General features: G+C 40.6%; 1 protein-coding gene across 1 annotated transcript in view; it reads right to left on the reverse strand.

Moving 5' to 3' along the window:
* Window positions 1-235: 235 nt before the first annotated feature.
* LRP11 (LDL receptor related protein 11) overlaps window positions 236-12,885 on the reverse strand; it is a gene marked incomplete at its 5' end in the record, with an annotated part of 18,489 nt that continues 5,839 nt past the window's right edge. Inside the window, 5 exons of the mRNA XM_057364453.1 lie at window positions 236-1,823; window positions 2,102-2,203; window positions 7,455-7,667; window positions 8,369-8,494; window positions 10,543-10,684. Coding sequence (XP_057220436.1) covers window positions 1,669-1,823; window positions 2,102-2,203; window positions 7,455-7,667; window positions 8,369-8,494; window positions 10,543-10,684 — 738 coding nt within the window. The remainder of the gene's footprint in view (window positions 1,824-2,101; window positions 2,204-7,454; window positions 7,668-8,368; window positions 8,495-10,542; window positions 10,685-12,885) is intronic.

Below are 12,885 nucleotides of genomic sequence, written 5' to 3' on the forward strand. Positions count from 1 at the left end.
CTCAAGCACTGCTCCAGAGACAGGTCATGCAGGTGGCTGCCCTGTCATTCTCTGTCTTCCTGAWACAAGTATCTCAACAACTCCCCCCACCACACACGTTCCAGCTTCTCATAAGGCTATTCCACACAAAGGAGAAATGTACTTCTGCTCTCATGATGCAGTCTTGTAGCACAAAATTTAGTTGRTAGCTGAAACTAAAGACAGTGCAATAAATATAAGAATAAAATAGGTTTATTAGAGCTATTTTACATAAAGTAATCAACAAACAACTTGAAGAACTATTTGTATACCATGGCAATATTCTTGCTGACTCGAAGTTACTGAAGTACAAAAGACGACATACAAAACAATGCATGCCTTATTTGACTCTGGTTTTATTGAGACCCATGAGGAATGTGACATCCTTGGACAGCCAAACAAGACAGACAGCACAGTGTGTGTGTGTATATGTATATATATATATATATATAACATGTACTGTACACATTTTACTGGTAACACATCTGCAGTTCACTCACACATATCAATTACTTGCTCTAATTCTATGAGAATTTTTCTGGGGTGAGGGCAGATCACCGAAGCTTTCAAGCTTTGCAGGGAGCTATGGGATAACCAGCAGGAATCCTACACTCCAGCATCTCGGGTAGAAACTGCTGCGTGCTGYGTTCTCACACTGTGAGAGGGTGGAGGGCTGGGTATGGAAAAGGCTGAACAAGCCCTGAGCTCTGGGGAGAGACACAGCTCTGGGATTGTACACAGAATCACAGAGGAGTTTGGGTTGARAAAGGACCTTAAAGATCATTTAGTTCCAGCCCTTCTGCCATAGGCAGGGACACGTTCCACTAGACCAGGTTGCTCAGGGCTCCATCCAGCCTGGCCTTGAACACTGCCAGCAATGAGGCATCCACAGCTTCTTTGGGCAGCAGTACRTAACTGCTATTGAGCACTGGGAAGTCCAAGCTCATCTGCTGAGGAGTTGTATTTTTTCATTTCAGCATTTAGCAAGCATGGCTCTCTGCTAGCAGTACAGAGGTTTAAATGGAGTGAAAAGAACATGCTTTATTCCTTAAATCCCAATTTTCTTTGCAAAAGCTGATGCTTAGATAGCAATTGCTTTTAATTAACAAGGCAAGACATATTCTTTAATGAAAATACTCCCCGTTGCATCAGGTGGAAGAACACAAAAAAACCTGGACTCTGCTGGATGGTGAAGGAACGTGTTAGGCTGGGCATCTCGGTCCCCACAGTGGTGGCAGCAGTGAGAAGAACAAGGTGGCACAGGCCTCCCCCGTGCCTCGGCCAGCACAGCCAGGCTGCAGGGCCTTRGCTGCCCCAGTGCCCTGGCCCTGGGATGCACTCAGCCCTGGCYGAGACCCCAGCTGCTGTGGGGAGGGCAAGGGCACCCCGCATCCAGTTTGGGGTCTCCCCACCTTGCAGTGTCTTCTGCACAACAATCAACTCCTGCTCTCTGGAGACTGAACACTTCTTATTTTCTGAGCAAGCACATCTACCCACTTTTTATATTATCACTGAAGGGGAAGAGTATGTTCTTCATCTTGTAGGCTTCTTCTACACTTGAAAATGAACTAAGGATTTTGGTCCTTTTATAGAAGCAGAGATTCATGGACACAGTAGAAAGGGGAGAAAAAACTGATTCAAATCCAATGTTTAAAGATACATCCCATTGATGAGGTAATCAGACTCTTCAGATGTAATGGGTCGAGCTTTTTTAAGYTTCTGTTTCACTAAGCGCAGTCTGCAAGCAACCATAAGCAGCAGCAAAGCAGTGATTGCCAAGCCTAAGGCTAAGGGTAACACAGCACCTATAATGAGGTTAAGAGAAATTACACTTTATTTAATGCAGTGAGAATCTGGTAGAGAACACCTGAAATTTTTCTTTAAAAATACAACTAGTATTACATCTATTTACTTAGATGCTAGTAACTGGAAAAAGTCGTGCTATGAAAGGCTGTAGGGTCATGTTAGGGGCAGTTCAGAAAATTTAAGTACATTATTCAATTCTTGGCCATTTTATCTGTATCTATAGCACCTAACTGAAAAACTGATGTAACTCAAAATGAATTCACATGATTGGTCTTACCTGTTTCTGGGACTGGATGACCACTTCCAAGCTGATCYCTCTTTGGCACCATTATGCCATCCCCATTTTTATCATCTGTTCTTTTCCCTGAGGAACTGTTATCTGCACAAAATCAAGCAAGATAAATTAAYACTGCAGTTCAGTGACTCAGGAAATCTTATCCACAGGATACTAGAATTAAATAATGYAAAGTGCATAAACCTGGGGAAAAAGAAAATAGAACAGTTTAAGAAYTATTCTTCAAYTGTATAACTTGAATTTTTTTAAAAACGCGAAATAATTGAAACAATGTCAAACTAAAGCTAAAATGTAAATTCAGTTTTGCATCCCAAACCACAATGCACCTCAACAAAAAGCAAGGGCACTTTGACTGTGCTGTGATGTATTTGCTGGCAGCCTTCAGAACTGTGACAGAGACAGCAGAAACACACTATGCTACCAGATCTGTAGAATATGAATGTGAAATGCTGTAATTGGAATTACATATAGTGGTGGGTGTTAAGGAAGTGTTTAAGTCAATTAGCTTGGAACGYACACTATGTGTAAGTCCTACCCACCACCAGCAGCTCTGAAGAGCTGCAGAAGCTGTCCCTGGCAGTGGCAGCAGCAAATGCACAACTACTAATTAAAGCTTAAATTGTTTCATTGGTACTATCATGAGATCCATGCTAATGTCCCCRCTCTAAGGCAGAACACAGCCTCCTAGGCTCTGGCTTTATTGCCCTGTCATTTTGGCTGGGGGTGTGTGAACGCTAACTTCACCTGCAGGGAATGCCATAGAAACAAGCTGTGGCATTCTCCTTGTTGTCCTGGAATGTAAAGTGGGCTTGAAGAAATCCTATGAGTAAATGTACAAAGACCACCTGAATCTAACTGACACCAAAACYAGCAACTGTTTTCTGCTTCTGTTTTTCCTGAATGAAATTAAATGAATATTTGTCTTTGTTTTGGAAMTATCCAAAAGACATCAGCTCTTCTTAAGAGCTGCTCCAACCTGCGTCTAAATGCCTGCTTTAGCAATTTGTTTCCCTGCCATTTAAGTAAAATGAATATTTAAGTCAAATGCTTGTAAAGACATTTGGCAAATATGGAGAGAAGTTTAGTGGGAAATTTTTAGAAGGGTAGAATAATAGAATTCCTTCAATAAAGCTTGCAGAGTTTTTTTAGGACTTGTGGCTGTTCTTACATGACTGGAGAGACTATCAGAGTCAACGCTGCTCAGCATCTTATCTGCTATCTCTAGAACACAAAGAGCAATTTCCCCCAAGTTTAGGAGCCTGGCATAAAGCATATTACATGGTTTTAATTTGGTTTTCACTTTCTCTTGATTTTGTAGCCTGTTCTGAGGAAATTGCATTTTACACCCCTTTTCAATTACCCTAAATTACTGATCTAGGTTACGGCTGCTGCTGTCAGTGGCTCCGCAGTAAAAACATGACTAAGGCTTGGGCACTCAGTCAAATGTTGTAATCCCAGCCCTGAACAGCACTGCACAAGAGCTGGCACGGGCAGCCTGGGAGAGGCAAAGCCCCTGTGCCAGGGGAATGCAAAGCTGTTATGGTGATTTATACACTTGGGTTGGCTGTGCTGGGGAGTGCAAATCTTCAGGCTGCTCATCAATTCAGCCTGTCAGCAAGACTGTGTTTGCTACTGGCCAGCACTGATTAGAAGCCAGCCCAGTGCTCACTGCAGAGTGCTGTGCTGCTACTGTGTGTTTTCTATATTCATCTGCAAATGCAGCAGTGCCAGAATATGCAGCTGGGCTTAAGAACTTCCCTGGAGAAGAACACTGGAGCTATTTGGAGGCAGCCATGCAGAAATGCTGTGCTGGCCTTTGCAGGAGATGCAGTCTGGGATACTTTACCATGGAGACATGTCTGCAGAGAGAGAAAAGACTCCTTTATTGACATCAAATGCCTCTTTCTGCATCTGTTATCGACTTTGAAAGAAAATGTTTGGCCTTCCAGCTTGGGAAAAAGTAAACCAGTCTGTTGGGTCCCCTGGATTTGCCACTGGAATCCCACTGAAAAAGCAGGAGTGCAGAACAAGATTTACCCATTATCAACAATGAATGACTTCTGGGTTTTGTTTTGGTTGGTTGTTGTTTTTACTGTGAATAGATCCTCTGTTAGGTCAGGCAAAAGTTTTAAGCACTCCTTAACTGAGACTTGCATATTTTCATACTTTAGTGTAAATCTTCAAGAAGTTTGTATCAAATCAGATTTGAACATGAAGAGCCACTGCAAGGAAGCTTGAAGGAAAGTTAGAACAGAGAAACTATTAAGAGAAAATGGATTCTGGAACAAAGTTCCCCTGGTATCACCCTTACAGGCAGAAAACTCGTATTCCTGCTGCCCCAGGAACTATCTCACAGTCCAAAACRTTACAACTTAGCCCAGGTCYTTTGGAGTAAAGATAAATATGCTGKTACTTTAAAAAGAGGTCCCTTTATTAGACATCTTTATTGAATTCTCAGAGATGAARCCTGTTTATAGAGAGGTAAGCAGCAGAAGGGACATGCCTTTACTGGTACTTTAGCCACCACTAAGAAAAAAACAAATGCAAAAAAAAAACAGAGCAACTCCCCAGTCTTGCAACTTCTTGGGAAAAACTTCTCTTCTTTAAAAATCAACTGAAAGCTCCTGTATCAAGCATTGAGTCTAGCAGGCAGCGAGAATGAGCCACTTGCTGTCTCCAGCAGGTAGCGCCTTCTCTTACTCTGCCTTGCAGTCACTGGATTTAAGAGCATCACGTTTTCCTTCCTGGATTGTTTTTCCATGATGATCTGAAACTGTCAGCTGAGAATTAAGACAAATGTAGCCCTGAATGGAGCACTTGCAAGTAGAAAGCCGGAACCTGTGCTGCCACTGTAAACTCATATCCCCTAATACATATCTTAAGTAGACAGCTTTTCACCATATTGACATTAAAACCATTTAAGCTTATTTTCAAAATTTATGTAAAGTAGTATGTAAGAAGCCTGAATGTTTGCAATGTCAGCTCCAGGCCAAAAAGAACATGATTGYCTTGGTCCAACAAGAACCTTTTCAGCGACTCCAAGGCAGAGGTTCCACCTTGGCACCAGCAGCAGGAGCCARTCCCTCTCAGAATAGGATTCTGCCAGTGGAATTGCTGGACTTTTGAGACTGCTGGTATGATTTTTGCTCAGTGCTGCTTATCTCGCCTCAAAAATGCATCTAGCAATTATTGCRCTCCTGGACACATTTCCAGATGAGCTTGGTGGAGCTGCTCCAGCATYTCTGTGTCTCTCATTTTTGTATCATGTAATTATTAGATTTGGTCTGTAACCTCCTTGAGATGGCAGTGATGGGAAGAAGTCTAAATAATGGATCTGTGTGGATTTTTAATAGGTTAGATGCCTGTTCCTCAACTGCATAAAGACTGTGGTGCTTGYCAAGATGGCAGGACTTGAACATCTYTGGACCCCTATGAATCCTTAATGTGCAACATGGACCTCCTATCAAGTTTAAGTGTCTGCAGGAGAAGACAGCAGCTCAGAGCAGGTTTTGGCAGTTGCCCTTTGGACCCATGCACCTACACATACCTAGCATCCCTATGCCCCCTCACTGGAATTGATCCATAGGTGATTTTAAACCTCGCTGAGCTGTTTGCTGCTTGTTTTGGTTAAAAGTACTGGGCTCCTGGGTCAGTAAAGGGTGGATCCTTCTACTCCACCAGGAAATTATTACGCATCTAAATTTTCATTGAGCCTTGTCAAAAGAGTAATATTAAACCTACAAGAATTAAAACAGCTTGAAATCCTGCCTGTTGAAAATTGTAATATTACATCAGGTACTGGCAGTACATTAATCACTGCAATCCCATCAAACTTTTTAGTTTYATAAGAACCTTCTTTGCTTGTCTACTGCTGTGCAAAAGGCTACCTCTAGAGCAAAACTGGTGCAAGTAAGTTACTGTGCAATGGGTAAATGCAGAAGATTATTATGTGAAAATGCTTTTTTTACTTCCAATTACAACCCTTGATTATATCAGTTGCTGAAGTTGGTGACCTCAGTTCTGGCTTGACACCTAGATTCACAAGTCAAATGGATTTTGTGACTGAATTAGCAGCTGACTTTCTATTGGAGCCTGCAAAGCCCTTTGGAAGTTTGATGTTCAGTTTGGGTGGCCCCATATCAGGTGTCACTCTGGACTGTGTGAATTARAAGGGTTTGAAGCAGACTTCAGAATTCTTGTCACTCCGGTGAGGAGCGCCAAGGTCATCTATAGTGTCAGAAAAGGGGATAACATTTGAGACAGGATTTTGCTGTCAGTCCATACCCATTCACCGAGGCCATCAAATTCTTGAGAACATTGTTTTCACTCCCWTTGCAGAGAGTTCACTCCCTCTGTGATCCACAGATGAAGTGCAAGCACCTGAAGGAACGCCCAGGTGCGAACCAGGGCAGTGCCCTTTTCCAGAGTCGGCAGCAGAGGGCACTGAGCACTGCTGTGTTGTAACTGGAAAATAATGCTTGTAATAAATAGCTGTGTCTTGAGGCACATGAATCAGTCTATACCATGAAGAAATAAAAGTGGGGGGTTTGTACTGACTTTAGGCTCTGTGCACAGTTTYGCTTTCATATAATTGCCATTTCAGATCATTGTAATTCATCAGCATGAAYCTTAAAAGACACATCAATTTCACTGCAGCTTCTGGAGTTTTACCAAGGCCAGGGTTGGGGACTCTGCCTGTAACATCACACGGTAACTCACTACAGGCTTGCAGTTACATGCAGAACAAAACTGGGGACCAGTACACGGACACCTGAGGTAGCTTGTTACCAAAGCCTGGGACTTTTCTATAGTCATGAAAGACTTCTCCTGCCCTGGAGACAGAGTTCAGAAAAAAACCACCATGGTAGTAAAAATATTAATTCAGGAAAAAAAAAAAGAAAAAAAAAGAAGTAATAAAGTAATAGTTAGCACTAGGAGAAAAGCAATTGCTCTCACCCAAGTTGAACCAGTACTTTATTACGTTCTCCTGAAGTACTCCCTTACAGTTTTACAGAGCCTTAATATAACAGCCTACACAGMTGAAACTGTGGCAGAATTTGTATTWAGTTCACACATTTTGTTCCTTAGACTGTATTATTTTCCTACCATTCCTACATTTTAACTTTCTTTTTACATCTAGTAAAAAACCAGACTTGACAATAATAAATCAAAACCTACTTAGAACTTCATTATTACYGGTTTCTTTTGTATTTTTTTACGTTTGAAATTTCTTTCCTCTTAGCCAGGCACCAAAAGACAACTAAATTAAATTTAARATTCAAKACACTTCCTTACTTTAAGGAGAATGATTTAYTGAAACTGAGTCAGTTCTTACCTGGCACAAATCCACTGATTTGTTTMTTTGGTCCCTGAGAAAGCGATTGGTTAGACATGTCTGCATCCACTGAGAGTAGTGGCTGATTTCTGGCAGTGGCTTTCAGGGTGTTTTCTGCAGAGAAGTTTTCCTCTGTGTTTTCMGTCAGTCCTGCAGTCCTTTGCTGGGTAGTGCCAAGAGCTGCATGTGTCACCGTCTTCCGACCTGAGCTGACTGTTAACAGAAACAAAAATTTTTGTACAAGGTTGAAGGGAATGAAGTATTCTTAAGGAAGACTCTCCAATATGGGCCTTGAGGCAAAGTAAACAACTTCCTCAGGTTCACATATATGATGAAATGTGAGTCACAGATACCTAAAAATGGTTCACAAGAGTACACTCATGACCCCTACAGTGAACTCCAGCAACTAAAATATAGAGAAAGAGTGGTTGGACATGGTGCCCATTCATCCTCTGACAGTTTTTGTTCACTTAGCTGAGCATGGACTCATGCTGAGAGATGACTAACAAAAGCRAACAGCTTGATGGTGAATCAACTGGTTCCTCTGCATAGTCACAGTGTTTCAGATTCTTGCAAGGTTGTAACAGCACTGTGAAGGGTACCTCTGAGACAGCCTTTCARAGAGACCAGGGTTCCAGAATCATCATGCAAGTGAAAAATCGATTTTTTAAATGCTGAATACAAAATCTGTCACTTATAGATCCTTGACAGTTTTAATATACTTTGAAGAAAATTTCTGAGCAGTTGCTGTATGTGGACATTAAACCTTCCCATGTGCTAATTCCAGTGAAAGACTGGGAGCAAACTGCTTGCTTACAGGGAGAGAAGCCAGAGAAACAGCATCATCCCCTTGGATCTGTCAGGCTGTGGTTACTTTCACTATCTACTTTGCCACTGTGGCCCAGCACACTTACGATTCTGGCAGAAAGTCTCATCTGATCCATCAGGACACTGTCTCACACCATCACAAGCAAATGTGATGTCAATGCAGCAGCCATCATCGCAGATAAACTGGTAGCGAGAGCAAACCCCAACACAGGCTGTTGAGAAACAAGTCCCAAATTACCAAAAGAGAAATCCAAGCAGCAAATACTGAGTCAGTGACTAAAATCTGCAGCACTGAGGAAAAAGCAAACCCATGCTATGTCAAGAAGCACCATGAACAAGGCAGAAAGTCGAAGAAAGTCCAGACTCAACTGTGTGATGTCATATTGACACAGAAGCTAGTTCAGGTAACAGCTGCTCCTGATACTTGCGTCACTAACCTGGCAATCTCTTTACTACAGGAATACTCAGCMTGGAGGCTGATGCACCTTACACCTTGTGCAGCACCCTTACAGTGCTTTAAATTCTGTTGGCCTAAGCTGAAAGGAGATCTTCCTAGGCTTAAAAGATGCAGAATAGTCCTGAAAATAAATAAATGAAACCTCTGYGGCTGTAACTGCATCCCTCCAGCTCGTAATTCCTACTACATATTCATTCTGTATTTCTGAYAATATGCTGTTTTACATGAACACATGGGATCTTTTATGGCATGTTTTCTGCATCCTAATTAAAATACTTAAAGCATGCTTGTCATTTATTGACATCAACAATCCAGTGACTTCAATACACTATAGACCAGAAAAGGAGTTCTTTTAAGTTCTCACAGATGACTTTCACCAGAAAGAATGGACTGCTGCCTGCTTTAACACTTAAGATTCCCCTGGAAATGGAGAGTATCCCTGGATATTCCATTTTGCATACTCAAAGCTTTTCTGAAATCCTTTCTGATCCTGTAATTATCAAATGTTTACATCTGTGYTTTTGTCTCTCCAACAGCAGTGTAGTTCCTCACTTTGCAAAGCACTATCAAGTTCAGTGCTTGATTAGTGTCACAAGAGCAAATCAATTTGCATAAGGGAGTCACAGCCTTTGTTATCCTGCTGTGCACCAAACGCTGCACCACGCTAAGGGATGGACTCCAGGAATACAGACATCTATTTAAAGCCCCTAAAATCTGAAAATGCATCTCCTGTACTTCAGCACTAGTARTAGCATGTATACTAGATCTTGCATGTATTAAGGCATCAGGAACTGGTTTAGCTTTATCAGTACCACCTGAATTGGTAGCATAGCTGGAGAATTAGAAAAATAGAGACAGTAAATCCCCAATGTGCTCCATACAAAAGATACCCCAGACACCCACAGCAGCAAATAAACAAACCAGCAAACCTCTGTGGCTGCTTTAGTTGAATTAAACATTAATGAACACAACTCTATCATCCATTACTGGAACACAGGCATTATTAAGCAGATTTTTTTTTAATATCAGCTTATTACCACAGGGGCTACCCTCTCACATAGACATATTATGCTGGTGCAGAGCTAGATTTTCACCTGCTGTGTTGAACATGGTGATAATGCTATTTAACTTTTACTTTGTGCCAGAGAAGCAGATCTGTACTAGCAACTTGTTAATTACAATGTAATTAGAAATTATTACATATAAGAGCAGAACTGACAGCCACCAAAATCTTACTTTCTACTTTTTATGCTTTTTACATGTTTCTGAAGCTCAGAGTTTGCAAATGATGGGTCAGTTCCAGTTTCAGTTAGCCCAGTAGCATAAGGCTTCAATAACAACCATGAGACAGAAAAACTTAGACTAATTAAAACAAAAAAACATGCCAAATTTTAGACTACAGGTCAGTATTATCATTAGCCTGCCTCAAGCATACTATTAGGTAATTTTAACTGTGTCTTCCCTATAGCCCAAGCCATGCTGCCCACACCATCTAACTGTTGCAATGCACCTGATACCTCTGGCAGCATTTAGCTTTTCCAATTCTGCATGCTTATGAGCAATAGAAGGACAAATATCCAGTGCCTGAAAMTATTATTGCTCTAAGATACAAGTGRTGCTTGCTTRTTTCCTTACTTTGAAAGAGTGATTCAAAGCTGAAAGGGATGTTATCATGTAATGAAGAAGGGCGAAATAAAACACTGGAAGTGGAGAAAAAAGTTTTTGCCTCTATCAAGACCCTTGCTCTGCTGTGAATACCACACCCAAGTGTCACAGAGGCAATGGCTCCAGTCATTTTCTCACCTGATGCAGAATGAACCATGGGCAGAACGGTCACAGAGACATTGTCAGAGCTCCGCTGACCTGCAGTGTCTGTCACAGTTAGCTGGAAAATATACCCGCCTTCCTGCATGTGGGACAGCTTCAGTGTTCCTGGTTGTGGTACCTGAGTAAAGACACACAGTAAAAGATAYTGGTATATAAAAAATACTGGTACAGAGGATCCATAACCTTCTAAGAATAAGGAGCTCATGATGCAGATTAAATATTTCTCTGCAGTCTGGCCAGCTTATTCAAGCATGWATTTCAGCATTCAACATTTGATCTCTTTTGGGGTTTTTTGCATCCACTTGTAAAAAATTCACACTTAACATTTAGGTAGTGCTTGTCATAGTACACTCAGTTACCTGGACATGTGGATCTCAGCACCGGAGAAGAAATGGACACATACATCTAACTCAATTTTTGAGTAATCAGAAATGTAATTTTAGAGGATGAGCAGTAAAATCTTGGCCTTTTGCTCTCCATCAAGTTAGTCTGTACAGAATATACTACTGATAAGGATATACTATGGATCCACAGAAACGGCTTTTCATGCCTGAGAGAGAAYAGGGATTTTTGATTAATATGATCACAGAGTCCTAGACCCACCATTATAGAAGAGTATATTGATAAACACATCTTTTAAGTCACTCACTGAGAAAATTTCCTAACTGAAATTTCTTTCCTTTTCTAGCTACATGATCAGACTGTTGCAACCTCCTAATGGAGCGTATGACCCCTTAGAATTTTGTTCTTTCCTGTATTAAAGAAATTATTATGCTCTAAAAACATCTGCTGTTGTTCACTATGACTGTTAGGAGAGCAAATGTGATATTTAAAACTCATGAGCTATGGAGTTCAAATGGCTTCCCAGTACAGAGTAATGTCACTGACTTCAGAATATGTCACCACTCCTGGTGACCTGTGTGCTTTCCTTTTTATCTCCATCCTGCCCTGAAGAATGCTTGTCTGTATATSTTTTCACAGAAATTTTGGCTCCAAATAGATAATAAATTTCCAGTTAATCAGCATTTAAAAAAACCCCAACCCATTATTGTCCCTAAGCATCCAGAAGCTGTGCAGCTACAGTGTGGGGGTAGTAATCAGAAAGCAAATGATCTAAAAAGCAATAATCAGTCACAATAGGAAAAAAAAAAGGCTTCCCTCTACAGTATGATATGATCTCTTTCCCCCTCCTCTGCCTTCTCTTTGTTCTTTGGTACACAAGAACAATGCAAAAGCTGCCTTTTATCTTATTTAAACACACTCCCATTCTCCCYTGTAGCTATGGATTCATACATTATTCTCAAAGAATAAATGACATGAAATTCAGCAGCTTCAGGGCAGTAACCAAAGCACTAAAGACGTCAACTGAAGAATGTAAGAAAAAAAGTCACAGTTATTAATTCAACTAKAAATTTAAATCATCATGGCTAATCACCAGGGTACATAACTATAGGAGAAATCCCTGCTCATTTGAACACAATGGAAAARTATTTATTTAAGTATAAATGTGTGTTAAATTAATTTTCTGTTAACAAATATAAAGAAGCCACCAATRTTAATGTGAGTTTTGCAAGTTTAAATGAATGTAAGAGTTGTCTCTATTTTATAGAGTGTCTTTCAGTAATATTAACAACACAAACTCTAATTTTTAAAAATACATTTTGATTTTTTTTACTTTCTTTGTGTTACTAAATCAKATTAATTTTAGAAGTACAAAGAAAACAATGCTGCAAGGGGTCAGATGCTATCGAGTCTTTGATAACACAGTGTTCATTTTATCCAGTTGATATCTAGCAAATATTCTGAAAGCTTTATTTTGGTTCACATTCTCTCACCTTTACATATCCTTCCTGCTCTAGGTGGAGTTCCAGTGTGCCCTGGATATTGTGGACTGTGAACAGACTATGAGTAGAGTCTGTGAATTTGAGATATTTTTTCTTTCTTTTTCTTCTACCTTAAAGCATTCGCAAAAAAGGCTAAGATGAAGAATCCCTCTCTTGATGGTTAATTTTAAATTGAAGCAAAAGTGCAGAGAAAATGTATGGATAAAGTATCTCATAAGGTCCACATTACCCATTTCTTTGTATTTTCTCCATAAGCACTGACAGGAGACTTTTGGTGAAAATACCTTATTGTTTTTAGTAACTGAATTACTGAGGAGTCTGAACTGGGGTGACAGAAGCTAAAAACCAWGTGCAGTGAGTACAAACAAAGCAGAGCTCAAACACAGTAGAGTATTATCATCGACTTGTTTGCTGCTGGCTGTCCCATGCCACCCAGGATAGAGATTAACTGTGTAAGCCACTAAAAATAATCACT

This window comes from Malurus melanocephalus, unplaced genomic scaffold (assembly GCF_030028575.1).
Source record: "Malurus melanocephalus ecotype Western Australia unplaced genomic scaffold, MMel_1.1 scaffold_38, whole genome shotgun sequence".
In the NCBI taxonomy this organism is placed as follows: Eukaryota; Metazoa; Chordata; class Aves; order Passeriformes; family Maluridae; genus Malurus; species Malurus melanocephalus.